The 20,710-nt window shown below is 40.7% G+C and overlaps 4 protein-coding genes across 5 annotated transcripts; 2 read left to right on the top strand and 2 right to left on the bottom strand.

Moving 5' to 3' along the window:
• Positions 1-229: 229 nt before the first annotated feature.
• Positions 230-4,300, bottom strand: LOC147307208 (uncharacterized). Of its 2 annotated transcripts, XM_086275660.1 has the most exons (4): positions 3,892-4,300; positions 3,042-3,198; positions 2,804-2,880; positions 230-2,326 (listed from the first exon to the last, which is right to left on the bottom strand). In XM_086275660.1, the coding sequence occupies exons 2-4, from the start codon at positions 3,175-3,177 to the stop codon at positions 2,030-2,032; spliced, it is 510 nt and encodes a 169-aa protein (XP_086131786.1). In that variant the 5' UTR covers positions 3,178-3,198; positions 3,892-4,300; the 3' UTR covers positions 230-2,029. The 2 variants fall into 2 exon arrangements, with proteins under 2 accessions (XP_086131786.1, XP_086131785.1); XM_086275659.1 differs by lacking the exon at positions 3,892-4,300 and having other exon boundaries at positions 3,042-3,881.
• Positions 4,301-5,492: 1,192 nt separating this feature from the next.
• On the top strand, positions 5,493-8,737 carry LOC147307209 (cannabinoid receptor type 1B-like). The gene is made up of 2 exons (XM_086274540.1): positions 5,493-5,833; positions 6,362-8,737. Exon 2 carries the CDS (start codon positions 6,430-6,432, stop codon positions 7,858-7,860), a length of 1,431 nt encoding a protein of 476 aa, XP_086130666.1. The 5' UTR covers positions 5,493-5,833; positions 6,362-6,429; the 3' UTR covers positions 7,861-8,737.
• Positions 8,738-11,095: 2,358 nt separating this feature from the next.
• Positions 11,096-13,553, top strand: LOC147307210 (akirin-2-like). The gene is made up of 6 exons (XM_086275271.1): positions 11,096-11,287; positions 11,622-11,795; positions 12,209-12,352; positions 12,442-12,591; positions 12,715-12,786; positions 12,934-13,553. Exons 2-6 carry the CDS (start codon positions 11,624-11,626, stop codon positions 12,942-12,944), a joined length of 549 nt encoding a protein of 182 aa, XP_086131397.1. The 5' UTR covers positions 11,096-11,287; positions 11,622-11,623; the 3' UTR covers positions 12,945-13,553.
• A 787-nt stretch (positions 13,554-14,340) lies between these two features.
• Positions 14,341-20,535, bottom strand: orc3 (origin recognition complex, subunit 3). The gene is made up of 20 exons (XM_086274466.1): positions 20,322-20,535; positions 20,161-20,215; positions 19,971-20,068; positions 19,451-19,589; positions 19,194-19,298; positions 18,941-19,104; positions 18,706-18,845; positions 18,418-18,577; positions 17,846-17,959; positions 17,603-17,736; positions 17,351-17,414; positions 17,140-17,256; positions 16,924-17,003; positions 16,442-16,575; positions 15,847-15,938; positions 15,641-15,738; positions 15,415-15,556; positions 15,164-15,280; positions 14,843-14,922; positions 14,341-14,539 (listed from the first exon to the last, which is right to left on the bottom strand). Exons 1-20 carry the CDS (start codon positions 20,343-20,345, stop codon positions 14,434-14,436), a joined length of 2,163 nt encoding a protein of 720 aa, XP_086130592.1. The 5' UTR covers positions 20,346-20,535; the 3' UTR covers positions 14,341-14,433.
• Positions 20,536-20,710: the final 175 nt, after the last annotated feature.

Below are 20,710 nucleotides of genomic sequence, written 5' to 3' on the forward strand. Positions count from 1 at the left end.
GACACATACTGGGAAAGCAGCGGTGAACCTTCCCAGGAGCAGTCTATCAAAAATACTCCAAAAGCGCATGAATGGCTCATCCAGGGGGTCACAAAAGAACCCAGAACAACATCTAAAGAACTGCAGTCCTCACTTGTCTCATGATTAAAGAGGCATCCATGAGGAAAAAATCACTGCTGACCTAAAAGAACACAGAGGCCCATCTCACATTTTAGATTCTGGTTCAGGTTACTTTATTAATCCCCCAAAATGGCAAACTGTTTGCTGCTTAACCACACATGCTACTCACAAACTGACACAACCTACAGCTTTTAAACAAGAATCACAATCAGTGTTGCATGTCAAGGCACAGAATAACAAGAAATAAGTTCAAGGAAGAAAACAAAGTGAATACAGCCAAAGTAATGATGGTATGAAGTATCTGTTTGTTCTACACTGCACTCTCAGAAATAGGGGTACCAAAGTGTACCAAAAAGGGTACAAATGCTTGTCGCTGGGGGTGTTCCTTTTTGAAGGACATTTCTGTACCCTTTAGGCTTGGTACATTTTTGTACCTTATGAAGTTGTACCATCTGAAGTACAATCATGTACTTTCCTAAGACATAAATGTACCTTGAAACTATAGTACAGAAATGTTCCCTTGAAAAGGGTACAATAGGGTACCTATGAGGGTACCCCCCCAGCGACAACCTATTTCGTACCTAAAGAGACAAAAATGTACCCCCAATAGTCCAAAATATTTGGTTATTTAACCATTTATTTTCGATAATAGAATCACATCAAAGCACTTAAACAACCACAGGAATACATCCTTGATTACATTCGTATATTGCCATAGGACATAGGTGTCAAACTCTGGCCCATTACATTTGGCCCGCGAAGCCATACCAGATTACTATTAGAGCTGGCCTACTGGTATTATACAGCTAATATATACATTGTTTAGTATTAAGCTTTGCTTGTTCCACATTCAGTTTTTCACCAAAACTTGTTTGAGTCCATAAGAAGAGATTCATTCTTATATCTGGAGGAAGATATTTTTCAATAAATATTAATGTTAGCCCGCGACCTTGTTCTAGATTTGAATTTTGGCCCACTGTGTATTTGAGTTTGACACCCCTGCCATAGGACATGTCAAGAAAAATACATTCATTTAAAAAAAAAAAAAAAAAAAAAAAAAGAAGAAGAAAAAAAGTAAACAATCACATAAAGACATTAAACACCTGAACACAATGTTTTGACGGATCACAGAGATGGCATGTATTTAAAAAACTGTCCACACAAATGTTTTGCTCTACTTCAACAAGCACGCACATACATACGCACGCACGCACGCACACGCACACATACATAAAAATGTTCTTGCAATCACGTCACACAGAATACCTCAAGGACACAAACCGCCTATCATCAACTTAATAGGTGTCTAGAGCTTGAAAGTCTAATTCATTTCCTGGATTGAACAGGATCCAGTCATTGTCAACTGCCACTTGGTAAGCATGGAAATGACATTCACAAGTGCAAGGAAGTAACAGTTTCCCACACAATACCCAACAAGTATCAACATTCAAAATATACTTGATTTTAAAGAATTGAGGTATGGCTTCAGTGTGTACATGGCCAACTACAAAAACATCCTCAAGTTCATATTTGACACTGCTGACAGATATAGCAGACACACGCTGAAGCACTTTATCCTGAAAATGCACATCTGTAAAACTTTTGTTCATTTCCAGAGCATTCTGTAAGTCACCTGGCAGAGATGAAAATGGCACACTGACACTTGTGCTGAGTGAATGTTCAAAGTCAACAAGCAACTTATCTGAAGAAAACTCCCAGCACTGTTTCATTTGATGACGATTGTTAAGAGTTGCAGTGATGTTTACAAAGTTTTTGCATTTACTCGCTAGATTTTTGAAATATTGATGCTTGCTTTCATATCTCATACACCACAAAGGGCGAAGAGGACCATACATCAAAATCAGCATTGGGTAGTCAATAAGGTAGTGACACTTGGGTGGGGGCATATTTAATAGAGTTGGTTAAGTACCCTGGCGACACTTACTGGCAGGGGTTTGTCTCCCTGGTCTCCTATGTTGACAATGCAGTTCTGAAGAAAGACAAGTGTTTTCTTGAAGTATGCAGGGTAGGTCATGTTGAACACGAAGAAGGTGGAGAATGCTGAGATGTAGGCCTCATCCAGCGAGCGGCACGAGCAAACATCCACTCCTTCAACTGTCACAACACAGCGACACTGTCTTAAGAGGGCAGTTGTCCAACTCGTATCCTTCATTCGAATGGTTGGGTATGGACTCGTGGGAGTATTCTGCAGAAGAGGAAGAAAAACATTAGTATACAGTATGTTTAAGCAATATGTGCCAAGTGGATTTTCAACAGATTCCTCAAATTACCTTCTTTATTTGCTAGAAAACAAAACTGTCTATTCTGATAACCTGTAAACATGGCCCATACTCCAAACAAAAAGCTTCTTGACCAATGACTGTTGTGGTAGTGTTTGATAAGCTGCTAAAGTTTGACATAATATTCAAGGGCAAAAGCAATCACCCCTGACAGTGACAGTACCTGTGAAGAAGAATTTCCCTAAGGGGACAATAAAGGTCTATCTATCTATATAAACACCAGACAAAACCCAAGAGCACAGCAGCACTGTGGATTAACAGCAGTGTTTCCCCTACATTAGCTTAGCTGTGATGCTGAACCGCAGCTGAATTCAGCTCCATGCCAACAAAACACCAAGAATGAAACTTGTGGCCAAAGGCTATGCATTGCATCATGCATTTACCTCTCCAAGGATGATGAAATCTTCTATCTTCTCCTTGAAGATGGATGGCAAGAGAAGTGCCCCCTTGAAGTCAATTCCTAGGTCATACAGATGCAAATGCACTTCATTAGATTTTGATAGCATGCAAATTCCCATTAACATGCTCTTCACATGACACTATGGTACATCAATTATCTTTGGAAGAGAGAGCAAATGAATTGTCACAAAATTTACTATTTGTATGAGGTCAAATTAGCACCTGTAATGTCTTCAGCCAGTGCATTCTCTCTTGCCTCCATGTAGACCTTCTTCAGTGGCAAATCCTTGGTCATTTGAAGAACAGCAGTGAAGTTTTTGCTAAAGCGGCGACAGATGTTGTCTTGGCAGGGATGCATTAAATCAACCTCATCACACAACTGGAAATGAAAAGAGCAGAATAGACAAAAGAATGACATTTTACATTGAGGATTTAAACTTTTGACATGTTTAAAGACACAGACTGGAGATAAATGTAAAGTGCTTTAACCCTTGAACAAAAATTCTAAAGCTAATAAACAGATTGATTAATCAGTTAGTACAGAAAATAATAATAATCAGATTTAGAGACAAAAAAAATCATTAGCTGTTTCCCCAATCATCTTAACAATTCTTGGGTTGCAGACAGTGTCCCTGCGCAGAGCTTACAGTTCTCATATTCGAAAATCCCAAATCCCACTAAGTAGGTGGAATGGTACAAATGTGTACCTTCCATTGTTTAAAATCCCTTTGAGCGGGAAACACGTTAGATGGGATGAATTTTGCTTAGAGAACGATTTTGTTAATACCTATATTTACATACTAGCATGTTTTGAGAAATTATTGATTTTTTTACATTGTTGTACACGGTTAGTGACTATTTATTGATAAAACACTGGAATACGGCGGGCAGACAGACGTTGAACATTCCACCAACAGTCTAAATAGTCCACATTTGTACCTTTCTTTGTTTAAAACTTAGCTAACTGCTAGCATTCACCCATGTTAAAGCTAGCTCTTCGGACTTTTGCTAACTCTACTGTAAAATTACACGTTGTAATTTTTATAAAAACACAAAATCACACCCGACTTACCTCTAAACCTTTGCGCCTCGTCGTCTGACATCAATGCCTTCTTCCATCAACTTTTTAAGGAGCTCCTCCGTGTCGATAACCCCCTGAGAGTCATTTTCTGCGTCAACGCTAGTCAGCGCGGAGGCGGAGCACTCATCTCTGCTGGCTTTTCAGCCTTTGGGATTAATGCGCGTTGCGAACTTGATACATGGACATTGTGGTATTAATGCGTTTGGAAACCGTTATGCTGTCTTGGCGAACTATATTTGTAACTTACAAAATGTAGTCACCGTAACATAAAAATCTGCTTGACATTTTAACTTCCAAAGAACCTCGGTTTAACTTGATGTTGCAAATTCCATAAAAACCTCCCAATTAATGAACAATTCTAGGATGTAGTAAAAGCGAAAAAGTAAATGGCCAAACATAACAGTAATATGATTTCACGTTTTTGAAGGCTACAACCAAGATTTAAAACATTAAAAATTATAACTGAAACTTAATAAAATGGAAATGGACCAGTTTTTTTAACATCATTTGGTTGTGCCTGCATGTCATTGTGTGTGTTTTTAAAATATAATTTAACATAACTTACACAAAGGTAGGTTACAGATATTCTTTGCATCATAGGATAATTTATGTACAGAGGAGAGGACCAACAGATTTGATTATAACATGTAGCTTTTATGAGCACACTCACATCTCATATGAATTTTACAATTAACCAGGCCCATCCAGATTTTCCCATGCTGACCCATTACCACATTCTGCCACTGTCACTGCAGTACAGGTCAAAATGGTACAGATTTGTACTTTATTTCAAATTGTACCTTTAAAGGGGCATTTCTGGACTTTTAAAGACCAGTATTGTACTTTTAAGGGAACGTTTTTTTTAAATGTACCTATAGGTACAAAAATGTTCTTCTCTCGTACCTCTATTTCTGAGAGTGTGGGGTACAAGGTAACAGCTTGTGATGGCTTCGGGCTGCTTTGCTGCGTCGGGACCTGGACGACTTGCTGTATCGACTGAGCAATGAATTCTGCTCTCTACCAGAAAATCCTGAAGGAGAATATCCACCCATCATGTCCTGCCCCGAAACTCAAGAACACTTGGGGTTATGCAGCAGGACAATGATCCAAAACAAACCAACAAGTCTATCAATGAATGGAAAAGAAAAAGAGTGTGCCCTCCTCAAGTCTGGACTTTGATTTTGCCATCCATGCTCAAAATCCCTCCAATGTGACTGATTTAAAACAATCCTTAAAAGAACAGTGGGCAAAAATTTCTCCAGAGATGAGAAAAAGTTTTTTAGGTTCGGCGAACCCTTTTCTCTTAATAAATGACATCATCATTTAAGAACTGCGTCTTTTTGTTTGTAATATTTTATCTAATACTAAAATTTGATCTGAAACATGAAAAAGTGACAATAAAAGAGCTAAAACTGCGCATTTTTTTTTTAGTTGTTTTTGGTGTGTAGTTGAAATTCCTTGCTATGTGATGAAATAACTCAACAGTAACACAGCTGGGTTCCATCGCTGTGTAAATAACCAAGGTATTGGATGATGCTGGTCGTGGATGATGCGCTTCCCACTGCGCTCCAACACCTCAGATCACGTGACTAGCAGGCGCACAAAGCGCAGCCTTTATAACCGCCTGCTCCGGCAAACCCACACACCCCACCGGCTGCCTGCTTGGCTTTACTGTATGTTTGACACTAGCAGTATCCGAGGAGTCAGCTCGTGATTATTAAACCACCAAAGCAAGAACAACAACCAACAGATTTTTATTCTCGCTTCCAGTTTTTGGGTTTTCAGTTACTTTAAATGTTGGTCAGGAGTGAAGGCAGAAACAGCAGACTGGTTTACTCCCAGTGTAACTGAATTGTTTTTATTTCTATTTTTTATTTATTTATTTTTTTCGCGTAATGGATCCGTGCTGGGTATTTGTAGCGAGAAAATCAAGGTAAGCGTTTTTCGCAGTTTTGTTTTTGTTTATTTGTTCTTGTGAGTGCTGCTGGTAGCTTCCATACTACTATCGCGCTCTCGCCTTTTGAAAAACTGTTAATAATTAATACCATCATTACCGACATTACAATGTAAATGATCCATCGGACAGATACAGTCGCTCTTCATCGTGTCCCTCCCTTGATGTCTAATTAGTCCAGTGATTGCTGCAAAATATCGTAATGCTTAATGACCTTCTTTAATTAATAAGAAATCCCTCTATGTCCTACATTCTTAATTCAGTGATTTCCCCCGAGGCTGCACAGGTTTGTCATCAACTGTTCAGTTTCCCACTATTGTCTGGGATGCATCTGTTGTGGAGTCAGCTGGTCGATACACAGAATAACTCCTAGTAACAAATTCATCTTCCACTATATTAATCTTTAAATAAGAGCTGGCACTATCTCCTGTATTGAATATGTTTTAATGTGATGTAACAAGAGGTACTTTCTTGTGTTCTAATAAATAATTGCATTTTTCTTCATAGATGTGCTCTTCTACACTCCTAATACCTCACATACCTCTCCACTGAGCATCTCTACAGCCTCAAAAACCATGAAGCTGGCTTTGCACAGGATAGCAGGCACCACGGTGAGCACCTTAACAACAGGTGTCCAGTATTTCGGCTCCAATGATGCCATCTACGACGACCCCTCAGCAGACTCGAGGCTGATCAAGAATGGATTCCACTATGAGAAAACTCACTCTGCTCCCATCAGCAGCTCCTTTCCCGGGATTGTCTCTGGAAGCAAGGAGGTCATTTTCAGCGCCCTCTCTCCCATTTTTCCCACCAATGTCTCAGACTTGCTGCTGGGTAATGCTACCGCTGTGGAGAGTGGAGGAGCGCCACAGTGCGCTGAGAACTTAGCAGACAATATGGAGTGTTTTATGATCCTCACTCCCGGCCAGCAGCTCGCGGTTGCCATCTTGGCACTCACTCTGGGTACATTTACTGTGCTGGAGAACCTCGTGGTGCTGTGCGTGATCCTGCACTCCCAGACCCTTCGATCCCGCCCTTCATACCACTTCATTGGCAGCTTGGCTGTGGCTGATCTAATAGGAAGCATCATCTTTGTTTACAGCTTCTTGGACTTCCATGTCCTCCACCGAAAGGACAGCCCTAATATTTTCCTCTTCAAGCTGGCTGGGGTTATTGCCTCCTTCACTGCCTCTGTGGGCAGCTTGTTTCTCACTGCAATAGACCGCTACGTCTCCATCCACAGGCCTATGGCGTACAAGCGAATCATCACAAAGACTAAAGCTGTCATTGCATTCAGCATGATGTGGACCATCTCCATCATCATCTCACTGCTGCCGCTGCTGGGCTGGAACTGCAAGCGTCTCGGGTCAGTCTGCTCTGACATTTTCCCTCTAATTGACCAAAAGTACCTGATGTTTTGGATTGGGATGACGAGCATTTTGCTCTTATTCATCATCTACGCCTATATGTTCATCCTCTGGAAGTCTCATCACCACGCAGTCCGCATGCTAAGCCGCACCTCTCAGAGAAGCGTGATTGTCTACACCGCAGAGGGGGCTAAAGTGCAGACGGTAAGGCCTGACCAAGCCCGTATGGACCTCCGTCTGGCTAAAACCCTGGTCTTGATCCTGGTGGCCCTCATCATCTGCTGGGGTCCACTCCTAGCCATCATGGTTTACGACCTCTTTGGGAAGGTGAACGACTTCATCAAGACCATTTTTGCCTTTTGCAGCATGCTCTGCCTGCTCAACTCCACCGTGAACCCTGTGATCTACGCCATGAGGAGCAAGGACCTGCGCAGGGCCTTCCTCAACATTTGCCATATGTGCCGGGGAGCAACGCAGACTCTGGACAGCAGCGCTGAGAGTGACTGGAACATCAAGAGCGTGAGAGCCACAGCAGGCAGGGCGGGGATAGGTGGAGGAAACTGTGCAAAGACTCGAATTAAAGTAGCCCAGGTTACAGTTTCTGGAGGGACTGACACTTCTGCTGCAGAGCCGGTCTAATAAAAGACGGTCCAATCTGCTCAAGACAACTGTGAAGTCAGGATAGTGTAGAATAGCCCCCATCCTCCTAGTGCACTCTTCTGTGACTGTGAAATGTGCCAAAATGACTGACAAACAGAACTGAAAGCAAGTTTTTGTTGTTGTTTTTTAATCTGTAATGTTATAAAACTGGATCCCTGTAGAGTGGAGTGTGATTAGTCTAATGAGGGCTGTACTTATTTCATTATGTTCTCATTTTTGCGAAAAATGAGTTGTCTGACTGACAATGGCAATTTTATGAAGAATAATTCAATAAATATTATAGGTGTAAGAAAAAAGGGCATTTCTCTCCATTGTTACAAAGCAAATGCTATGCTTTGTTATCTTTGCTGTTGTCTGATTTTTTTTTTACAGATTTAGCAGTAAAGACAAACTGCATTTGAAGATTTTCACATTACATTATACGGCAACATTGTGGCAGTCATGCAAGGTGAAAATGTGTCCATCCTCATACAAAATAGCAGTTTGGAATAACAGAACATTGCTGTAAGTAAAAGCATTTCATTAATAATTTTCAAGTGACTATTGATGATTTTGTAAGTCCATGATATTGTGAAGTTTGTCAGTACCTTATTTATTTATTTTGAAAAGCAAAGTGTTGAACTATGAATGGCCTTTTGATCAGATCAAAACTATAGCCTGTGGTGTTTTGGGAGTGTTGCTTAGCTGCTTTTTTTCACACCGGCTTACAAAAAAAAGAGCATCTTTTGTACAAATCTACACTGTCATATTCCTGTGAAGCATACTTTGTGCCACTGTGTCTCATTCCTGTGTGTAAATGGAAGAATGTGCTCGAAAATGTGAAATTTGTCTATTTTTATCATAACTTTGTCAACATGCCTGGTATCTTTTTCAATAAAATGGTGAAAATCAGCTTATCGGTACCTAAACTTACTGCGCACACACGCACAATACGGTTTTTTTTCTTTCCTTTTCAAAGTCAAAAATGTATGTCACTATCTGGGGTATTGGAGTGTCACATGTTCTACAAGTAAAGGTGAGTTTTGAGTGTGATTGGCCTTAAAGTAAGATATTTTACTTTTTCAGAAACAAGACAAAAGCTATTAATGTAAATATTTCAGAGTCATGAAAGTGTCATCTTTCCTTTCTTTAACCTTTCGCCTTGTGACCCCTTGGTACTTTTTAGGAGTTAGTAGAAGAATAAACTCCTATGTGTCTTTTTGTGTAACACTGCCCTCATGTGGTGATAATTATCTTCACATTTGAACTATATTTGATGCTTTTTGACTGTTCTTCCTTTTAACATTCGTATTTATTTATCACTAGTTGAAATGTCCATTGATGTCAGTAACTTAAATTACTACTTTTTCAACTTTTGCTGTTTGACACCTAGTCAAACAAAAAATACTGATAGAAAAATGTCAGTTCAACTTAGACTTTTTCTAATTCCAAGTCGCCACATTCGTGATGCAATGCTGACAAGTTCCAGTTGTAAATAATGATATTTACAGCTCAGTTCATCAGAATTTGCTGACATCAACAGTTAAATTCTCACTAGTGGCAATCCCATATTACAGATGCAATTTGTAAATTTTAAAAAGTTGAGAAACAGCAACCAACAAATTCTTAAGTGCTGACGTTGCATAGTTTGTCCACCAGATGGTACTCTGCAACTTCCCTGTTGGGAACAAGTGTTTGGAACCTCACAAACACATGGTTGGTAATTCTGATTTTGTGTGTGTTTGAAAGAGTAAAAAAATAAGCTATGGAATATCAGATTTTTAGATCATCGGATAATGGTATCTGTCGCAATTACATATGGCAATAAAAAACAAATGCACATTAGTCAGACATTGTCAATCATTTAAGCAACACATATACACGTAATCTAAAAATTAGCTAATTAGGCAAACATGTCCCAAAATGATTTGCTGAGAAGTGTGAAATGCATTAGTTGATAGCTGAATTGGGAAATGACATTTCCACTACTGATAATCCCAAGTCAACATGCTGAAATCCAATTATAGATATCTGTATCAGCATTTTAAGAATGGAATTACTAATATCTGTTGCCTTTAGAGGCATGCTTAGAGCTGTACACATCAGCTGAGTGAAGCCATCTCTACACGCTGAAGAAGAAAGCTTTATGCGGAGCGCCACAAGGGCCAAAATGAATTGAAAAAAATTCAATAATAAGATCATTAAATAATCGTTTAGATGTGATTTTAATTGAAATTTCAAATAAATAATTGATTAAATAATTTAATGAAATGAACTTGTGTAATTAATTATTTATATGTTTGATTATTAATTCTTTCTCATTTTAATTTATTAATGACAAATGTAATTAATTATTTAATTATGTATTTCTTTAATTCATTTAGGCACTCATGCCCCCCTGTAATATCCTTCATGTTTTTATCCCATTTTTTTAAAAAGGGCCTTTTATTGCTTTGTAATAATACCTGCTGTATTTTATTCCTTTTTTAAGCTAAAAAAAAATGTTCCATCCATTCTCTTCTGCTTGCGGGGGGCTGAAGCCTGTCCCACCTACCTCCGGGCAAGAGACAGGGTGCATGCTGAACAGATCACCAGTCTGTCGCAGGGCTAACACAGAGAGAATCAGACAGACACAGAGAGACTCATTCGTATTCACATTCACACTGATGGCCAATTTAGAATCACCAGCTAACCTAACCCCACTAACAGCAAGTCTTCGGACTGTGGGAGAAAGCCGGTGAGAACGCACGCAGACACGAGGAGAACATGAAAAACTCCACACGGAAATTAGTAATATGATGTTAGAAGGAATGTCCATCATCCTCGGGCAAAGCACAGAGGCTCTGTATGTAATGGTTTGACATTTTGCCTTCAGCGTTGTCACTAAAACAGCTGCAGGTTTCATAATAGGCTATAATAGCTGAGCCTCTGCATTGTTTTCATCAGTTACTCCAATATTTACTCCAATATTAAAACAAACGAGTGTATTAAGAGTAGAAATACAGGATGCGGAGAGAAAAGAATCACAACAAACTGTCAAATGTGAAGTTTATTCCTCAAAGCTAAAATTAAACCAATTATCAATTAAATTAAACGGGGTTTATGACCCATACTTTTTGACTTTTGATGCGCTGTCATGTTTTGTCATTGGTTTACGCTTCATGGTTCACTACATAATCCAGAATTCAACGCGTTTTGAGATTGTTGGGGGGGTTTTTTTTAGACGTGACGTCACTAACCAGAGAAGCCGACAGCGACAACATCGCATCAAAAACAGGCAGCTAAGTTGTGCTAGCTAGCCCCCCTATCTAACAGCAGACAGTTGGCCTGCAGCTGGCTGATCGTCACTTCAACTTTTGAGAAACAACTTTAACAACACGAGCTGGTGAGCGCGGTGCTGCAGGCCAACTTCCCCCCTCCCCAGAAGGTAACATAAAAACAGCTTTATACAAACGTTAACCAGGACACACGCTCACGCCAGCGGCAGCCACAGCTAACGTTAGCTTTGTTTTTTTATTTTTATTATTGGCTAGCAGGAGTAGCTAACGCTAGTTCGCTAGCAGACATTTAAAGCCGGAGCTGCGCAGTATGCTCGTAGTTTTATCCATCGACAAAGGAAACGGATTTGAACCTAACAATTAGCTAGTTGTGTAAAAAATTAGGCTCGGTTAGCAGCTGTCCAAAATAGTTGATGTCATCTCCTCGTTATTGCCTTGTTTCGGTGTTTTTACGTGCAATCTCTCCCTTTTAACAAACTGAAGTCATGGCGTGTGGAGCCACTTTGAAGAGGACCATGGATTTCGATCCGCTCATGAGTCCTACATCCCCCAAAAGACGAAGATGCATCCCCGTGTCCCCGTCATCCTCATCCCCTAGGAAATATCTCAGCATGGAGCCTTCGCCATTCGGGGAGTCTTCATCAAGACTTAGTGCAGGTAATGCTGGCTAAGTTGGCCTGCTTGTTTACTATCTGGAGGGGGGCAACAACAACATGTTGAGTCACTCTGTGTCAAATAATGGATTGGATTTATATAGCGCTTTTCAAGGCACCCAAAGCGCTTTACAATGCTACTATTCATTCACTCTCACATTCACACACTGGTGGAGGCAAGCTACGGTTGTAGCCACAGCTGCCCTGGGGCAGACTGACAGAAGCGAGGCTGCCATATCGCGCCATCGGCCCCTCTGGCCAACACCAGTAGGCAAGTAGGGTAAAGTGTCTTGCCCAAGGACACAACGACCAGGACAGAGAGCCCGCTTCCCAACCCCCTGAGCCACGGTCGCCCCAAAGGTGAAAACATGACAGCTGTTACTAATGGACGCCCTGCTTGTCTGTTTACCCCACTAGAACAAATCCTCAACAGCATCAAACAGGAGTACAAACGCATTCAAAAGAGAAAGCATCTAGATGGAGGCTACCAACAGTCAGAGTGCTGCTATTCGCCAGAATCCCCATCCCAGTCGTCTACTATGAATGCTTCCAGCATGGCAGGTGGGCAAAGGCGCAAGGTTAAGCTCAAATAATCATAAAGCCCATTCTACAGTGCGGTTTTAAGGTTTGATTGTTATTTATTTATACAGGAACATCCTCTGGAGGCGTCTCTCCATCTAGAAAAGAACAGCCATTATTCACCCTCAGACAAGTTGGAATGATCTGCGAACGCCTGCTGAAAGAAAGGGAAGAGAAGGTTCGGGAGGAATACGAGGAGACCATGACTTCGAAGTTGGCCGGTTGGTACCCAATGCTAATGTGTTTAAAAAAACTGAACCAGCAAATGTTAGCCACATATTTTCCCCAACTAGCAAACAATAGTTGTGAAGTAAAATGTTTTAACTGGTTGACTTTGATTTCAGAACAATATGACACCTTTGTGAAGTTCACACATGATCAGTTAATGCGACGATTTGGGGAGCAACCTGCAAGCTGTGAGTTCCTTTTTATTTTTAATCCCACCTTATTTCCACATTCGATGTAAAGGACAAAGCCTCGGCTTTCACTTCGAACTCTACGATTTTAAATTTAAACTGGCACTTCTGGTTACTTTATTTATATTTCACCTCCCTTCTCTCCAGATGTTTCCTGAGTGTGGCACAGAATTTTTGCAAGACGGCCTTCCCACGCTGCAAGCTATCACGTGATATCTCGAGGAAGAGAAGCGAAAAAAAACTCATCATTGTAAGAGATTAAGTTTAGCTAGTTTAAAGGAAACTTTTCTTACTGTGCCATATATCTGTCTTTGGGCAAAGGTTTATATGAAGCTGTTGTCAGTTGTTACCACTCTGTTGTAAGCAACTAGGTGCTTCCTCATGTAAATGGACCCTATTTCTACCAGTGGCCTACGTTCCTCCAGCTGTACGTGCATCTACAGTTATCTCACTTTTGTATTGATTCCCAGCATTCCAGGCTTTGTCACTTGTTTCTGTTTTGTTACATGTAAATACAATAAAGCAGGCATTGAGTTTTACACAAGGTTGGCAGGTCGGTCTGAAAGAATGTGGAAGAAACGCAAGTTTAAACAGAAAGAGTATGTTTGCTGTTTGTTCACTGCTTTTTAAACTGAGCATAAAGTGGGCTAATTTGCTCCCACCCCCTCCCACCACCAGTGTTTTATTTATTGAGTTTTGTTCTGCTGGTATCACTTTGAAACCAATGTACTTATTAAAAACAATAAACATCTTTTAAGAGTTGAAAACTGGTTTGATGCGTCAAACTATATCAGGAATAGCTTAATAAATACAAGTAAACTTATGTGATCGAGTGCTGTGATAAACAGCATTGGGACTGCTATCAATTTAGTGCTTAAATTACTCTCAAACTGTAAGTGAAAGATGGAATATGGAAGTGCCTTAAACCTGCAATCTTTCTCACGTCCAGTAAGGGGTGACTGCTTTGATTACAGTAGTAAGTTGGATTATATAGAACTGCATAGGAATAGCATCCCTCAGCTCACTCTATCTGTAAAACTATAATGCTGCTTTCAAGACTTTATTTAGTACATCATTTTCATTTGAATGAAAATGGTCCAGATCAGAGTTAAACATGAAGATAAAGGATGATTTTCAGGGCTAGCCTGCCTTCTCCACCGTGAGTTTTTTTTTTTACCGCTGCTCATTAGCAGGTGTTTGCAGACAAACAAAACCTCCACAGGCAACCGTAACTGTTTGAAAAGAAAAAAAAAAATCACTTGGAGGTTTTTGGTACAACTTTACAAGACATTTCTCTCAGCGAGAGTCAGCAGCCTCCATGAACCACTGCCAACTAAATGGACAATGCATATTTTTCCCTAGCAACAAGCTGTTGTATCATGCCTGACATCATGGTCAAATTTCAAGTAATGTGTGAGAAACCTCAGTATATTATAATGTCTTAATTAGTTTGAGTTGTGCTTCAGTGTAACAGCATATTGGCCCAGGTGTACCAGTCATTGCAGAAAAGACCTACAGCACCTGACATCGGTCTATTATTTAAAGAAGCAGGTGTAATTTGCACGTCTTTTATTAGAGTGAAAAATACAAATCTGAAATTAATTTCTACAGATGTTAAAAAAAAAATGTTTCTCATCACAATTGTGGTTAGCAGCCTCCCCAGGTGAGTCGAGCCACATGGTCGGTCTTCTGCTTGGTAGACTTGATGAAGCCCAGAAATTCGAGCTCTGATACAGCGCGGATGAAACGAGCGCTAAAGGACGAGTTAAGGAACAAAAAGTCTTTACTCAAGTTAAAAGTAAATGGCATATTTCAGCAGTCGTGTTTGTGTTCTTCAGCTCTTAACTTTCATTATAACTCCCCAAGTATTTGGGTTGCTTACAAAACTAGAATTACCTCAACTGTCTTATCCAATCATGACACTCAAACAAAGACATAACTGAGGAGTAGCTGCTTTACTGTTGTCTCATTACTCATTTTCACTCACTGAGCAAAACACAAACAGCAGCAGCACAAAATGATCTGTGAGAAATACTTTTTTTTCCTGGAAGGATACTGTTTGACTTCATCCACTTTCCCAAAATGTTCAGAATCCGGATCGTTACCCTCAGCAGCCAAAACCACGGTGGAGTACGCCTGAAAATAAATGTTTTCATTCATGTCACCGTCCGAGTCATTCTGGGCCAATAATTAATCCTCAGACTGATAATGTGACACGTGGGCCCCTCGGGATCAATAAAGCCTCTCTTACACTGAGAAAAACAAAAGCTTCCAGCTAAAGAAAGTTTATGAAGCAAAGTGGGAAGCTGTGGAAGTTTAACCTTGGTCCATTACAGGTAATGAGTTCACTATTAAATGTCTTAGTTTATAAACTCACTTCCAGCCAGTCGTAGAGGTTGATCAGCCTTCCGCACTCCAAGTGGAGCTTGTAAGCGATACAGATGTCGGGAGCAGCGTTGGACACCGTCCCATCCTCGCTCTTCAGGCTGTCGTTCTAAAAGAAAGTCGAAGTTGTCACGTGTTTTTAGAACGTCGCTGCACATTAGTGGTTGTACACCAAAAGAAGAACTTTCTTCACTTTCACTTCCTCCTGCTTATAAGGGAGGTAACAAGCTGAAGCAGGTGTACCTGAAGATAGTGGTAAGGATTGCTGAGCGCAGCCTGAATGGAGGTACGAGGTGTGGCATTGAGGTGGCGTCTCACTGTGGCAGATGAACTGTAGTAGCAGACCTCATAAAGAGGCTGTGACTCTGGGGGGGACAGATGGCTCCTGGGTGGAATAAAATCATTAGCTGCAGAGTGTTTGCAGTGATGCGAGTTGTATTTGGGGGAACCAGAGTCTCATTTGTCTTACTTTACTAAATTGTCGATAAACTCGAGCGCTTCGTTCCTGAGGTTTTCAAATGGACTCAGTCGCTTGGCTCTCCGAGACTCGTTCATCTCCAGCAGCGTCTGTGAAAACGATAGAGTTTAAGCAACAGCAAAACAGCAGTTTTAAAGAGGCGGAGAACCCCTCTGGAGAAACAAAAGACAAAAACTACAATTTAAGTGGTCAGTTACCTTCTGCAGCTGGAACAGATCTGTTTTCTTCCGAAGATTTTTTATTGGAGAGGCGATAGAGGCTTCCACAGTTGTAGTCATTTCAGTAGCAGCTGAAATACAAGATAAAAACTTGTACATTTGGAAAGAAGGGACTGGACTCATTTTCTTGCTCCTTTTATGGGGTCACCACAGTGGATCATGAGCCTAGCATCCTCCTCTGTCACACCAGCCCTCTGCTTGTCCGCCTTCACTGCATTCACGAACCTCCTTTTCTCAATACTTTTCCATCAACACTCAATTCCATCTGTAGTGCTCTTTCTTGGCATCCAACCACACTGCTGCTCTGCTGATCATCACCTCTAACCCTAGCCTAGTTTCAAAAACTCTTTCCTCTAGCTTCACGGAATGACTCATCAAGTTTATCCCTCTGCTCATCACCCTTGTTACTGAAAGTTGCTACCAGTACATTTCTCCTCCATTCCTGAGGCTTCCTCTCAATCGCCGAGATTATGTTAAACAGTCTGGTTTAAAACTCCACCGCCTTCTCTGTTATACCATCTGCTAGCGATCTCTTCTTGAATCGAGATCACACAAAATCATATCTTCAACTTACTGTCCAGCTGCTTGAATCTGGCAAGTAGTTCCTCCAGCTGGACGAGAGCATTCTTCATCTTCTTTGACTTGCTGAGCTGCAGTATCTCCACACACTTCTGTAGCAAAGAAACCAACTCGCCTTTTGCCAGCATCCTAAAAGGAAAACACGTTAGCACCTCAAGTGGTTATTTTAGGGTCAAAGAGAAAAAAAACAAACCAAAAAAAAAGACATCCAACAAAGGCACAGCATTCGTTTGTTGTCTATGAATAGTAATTTGGCCACCAGGAGGCACAATAACCTTCTGATCAACCATGAATATGCTGCCATCTGGTGGTGAAATATTCCAATCTCATCTGCTCAAGTAGTTTTTTTAATTATTTACTGTCGATTAGTACAAATAATCCATCTTAAAATACTAGGTGTGCCTAAAATTTAAGTCAGTTTTTAGCAGACTGTTCATGTTACCAACTTTTTACTATGTGCCAGCAAATCACGCTTACTTTACAAGCTTCATGGCTGACTGGTAGTCCTCATTCTCCCATACATTGTTCGCCAGACATATTAAATGGAGCTCCCTGATCTGTAATGCAAATTAATCCACTGTTATGTCATGGCAGATTAAACAGCAGTACTTTGGTAATAAAGAAGATATAGCTTAGACCTACAGGAGGTCAGAAATAGTGGGATGCTTAGGCATTAAAACTGTGAACTCTTGCCTGTTTTCCGAGAGGATATCGAGGTAACGATGAGGTCAGAGTGTGGAGACACCTCAGGATGGGATAATAGTTCTTGTGGTATTTGTGGAGATCCTTTATCAGTTGTTGACACACCTCCTAAAAACCGACCAAGCAGGTCTTGTTCAAAAACCTCAGACATTACAGGATCTGAAAACGTGCGCGTTCAGCATTTCAGATGATGAGAATGTACCTTTAAGTGAGAGTCATCGGTCATCAGATTGACCTGTTCCTGTGCTTCCTGCTTCTCTACATATCTAGCGAAACACACACATTAAAACAATTCAAAGTCTTGCTTTCACATTTGAAAAAAGGTAAACACAAATACACAAATTAATAACATGCCAAGTCACCTACCATCACTTTTTGCAGCTAAATAAGTGCTGCATTTGCATTTTTGACTCACACGGGTGGGATGATTGGAGAAAGAAACAAGTTTGAGTACCTTTTGAACGACGGCAGCTGTCTTATCCTGTCCAAGTTGGGTTTGCTGAGCTGTGTGACGTTGAACAGAGCCTTCTTTTTCTTGCAACACAGAACACTGAGAGGCTGAGAGTGAAAGTGCTCGAGCAGAGCCAGCTGCACAAAGACCAAACAGAAACTTTAAACTCACATATTTCTGTATTTGAATTACACAGAAAAGAGGAGGATGACAGACTTGAGGAGACTGTTAGAGGATGCTCCATACCTGCAGTCCCTTAATGAAGTTTCTCACTGAGAAATCATGGTAGAGGAAGACGCCGATGAGGACCTGCATCACTTTCCCGTTGAGTTTAAAAGCAATGTGTGATGTCAGGATCAACTGAAATAATAAAAGAAAGAACATTTAACTACTTTTATTTAATTTCTTTACATCCTCCAGGCCACTGATCATCTGCAGTTAGGGTTAGTGTGACAGCTATGGCTCGCTCAAAAACAAATGCATCCTTTTTGAGGCACTGAAATGGAAAACAGAAACTAATGTTATAAATGTAGGACAATTTATAATAAATGTACCATCTAATTCCTGGAAAACATGCCTCTAACCAGAGCCTGCTCGTCTGCAACCTGGTGGTGTCAGGAGGTTTAAAATGTAACTTACACTCAGGAAATCGCTTTCAAAAAGAAGATGTTAGATATGTTTAAGCATGCAACAGTCTTCAGATTGGAAAGCTAAATGTACACATGGACTCATAGATATCAGGAAGGTTTTCCCATCTGGAGGCTTGCACAGATCAGTGTTTTTATGTTTTTTTTATTCTTTGGTCAGGTTGAACTTACCTTGTCAATGACTGTAGCCAGGTGTTGCGTGCATGACAGCGACTGGAAGAGCTCGATACAGAGCAGGGAGGACACAGAGTGGGGAAGCATGTGCTGGATGGTACTGGGTGATGTAGCGATCCCAAAGATGAATGTCAGTGGAAGGCGGTCAATGTACTGACTGTGGAGCAGAGTTTGTTTAGCAGAGACTTGCCCAGCTTGCAAATCCAAAATGCATTAGCAATTATTTGTGTATTATGTGCAGCCGTAAAAATAAGAAAGCGATTCAACTCAAGAGTCTTCATTTACCTGCAGATGAGGATGAAGTCCTGAAGGACTCTTGGGTTAAAAGCCTCCAAATCTTTGAAAATGATTACAACAGGAGGCTGCTGCTGCTCATCTCTGACTTGGGAGCTACGTTTTTTCCCTGGAGTACCAGTGGCAGATTTCTGAAAAACACAAAAACAAAATAAAAACATATATGATACATATCACTTACAATCCAAGTCTCTGTATGCACGCCAACAGTGGTTTGTGCACCCACCTTTGTTCTTGCAGCGTACCAATCACAAAGTATCCCGAGAGAGCAGTGCACGCTCCTGTGGACCCGAGGGCTCGTCTCCACATTCTCCTCCTCATCTTCATCATCCACAACCACAACTGTATCCATCAACCGCTCGAGCACCTTCTTCATCAAATGCTTCAGTGCTGAAATCATAAACGAAACACATACCATTTAAAGCAAAGCCTATGAGGGGAACACAAAAGGATTTCTGACTGATGTCTTAACCCCTTACCTCCACACTCTTTGGCCTGCACAGAGGCCACGTGAGGGCTGACAGACTGCTTTAGCATGTCAGACAGACTCTGAAAGGTCATGTCGTGATCTGGGATGTTCACACCTAGAGTGGACATCAAAGGAAGTTGAGATTAGGTAGAGATGACAGTATGTAATGTAAATTGATTATTTCTACTAGATTATACATAGCTGTGAGAGCCACATATGTTTTTTTTAACTCAAACATCAGATATTACTGCCTTATAACCAACATACCGAGCATTAGAGCTGCTGTGGGGATTTCACTGGCCCTCATCTGTGATGCCCAGTCGCTGTTTTGACGTGTGGAGGAGCATTTCCTCGTAAAGTCCAGCAAACTGTCCAAGATTTTCCTGTTGAGTTCATCTTGTAAAACCTAAGAAGCAAAAAGTACATATGTATGTAAAATGTATTTGTATTATTGTATTGTATTATGTAGAAGAAAAAAAAGGGGTCTGCTCAGTAAAAATCAAACTAACATGGCTAAATTAACGACTTAAAAAAAAAATCACATTAATACAGTACTCCTGAAGCATCTCCTGTTTTTGTCACTATATATTCAAATTTAAAACACAATAAAAGCATGCTTGCATATACAACAATAAAGCCATGTATGGTATATTTTTAATGTATGCATGTATATGCTTGCATACATTACAAATTAGAGGCAATTAACTGTTTTCTCAGTTCAATCAACTATGAGCACATATTTTCTACAGTCTACTGTCTGGTCTTCCTGCTGAACATCTGTCCTCACCTCTGTGTCTGTTTTGATTTTGTCCCACAGTTCCTGACATAACCTGAATCGTGTTTCACTGCTCTCAGCATCCTCGCAGCCCTGAACGAAGTAACTCTCTGTGGCGAAAAATGACATCAGCAACTTAATACCACTAAATCCACCGACAGCTCGGGAAGACAAATGTTGTATAAACACTCGCGTATCTCACCCAGACTGAGCGTCTTCTTCTTTTTCTTAGCGCTGGGCTTGAAAACAAAGCAGCCCTAAAAACGTTGACAAATAGTCTCATTTCACATTGTATGACGACTGCCAGTAAATTAATAAGTTTTAATCAAATATGCATGAAGCGCAACATATATAAGACTTTACCTTTGACACGGATGAAGTAGCCATCTTTCGCTACACGGGTCCGCAGTGAACAGCCCGGCCTGTACCCTGAGCTGGAGGTTCTATGTGCATTTAAAATGACGGATGCCTGTAGCCTTGCTGGGTATCTACTTCCCGCCAAAGTGACGTATACGGAAAAGGTTGTGTTCAGCTGATAAACAGCTTCAAGCGTGAGTGCGTTCATACTTTTGTCAAGTTGTTTTAAGTTATCCAACCACAACCCATTTTTCTAAACTAACATAAAATACACCAGATAAATAATTTAAAAGAAGCAACGAAAGTTTTTTTTCCCGTTAGATCACTGCTGTGAACGCTTTCTAACATTGCTGATCTTGAACGTTCCCCAACAGCATCTCCGGTGTCCCGTTAGT

This window comes from Aulonocara sp. 'chitande type north' Nkhata Bay, linkage group LG19 (genome assembly GCF_057382095.1).
Source record: "Aulonocara sp. 'chitande type north' Nkhata Bay isolate Kocher_YH1m ecotype deep benthic linkage group LG19, A_spYH_male_GT1.1, whole genome shotgun sequence".
Taxonomy (NCBI): domain Eukaryota; kingdom Metazoa; phylum Chordata; class Actinopteri; order Cichliformes; family Cichlidae; genus Aulonocara; species Aulonocara sp. 'chitande type north' Nkhata Bay.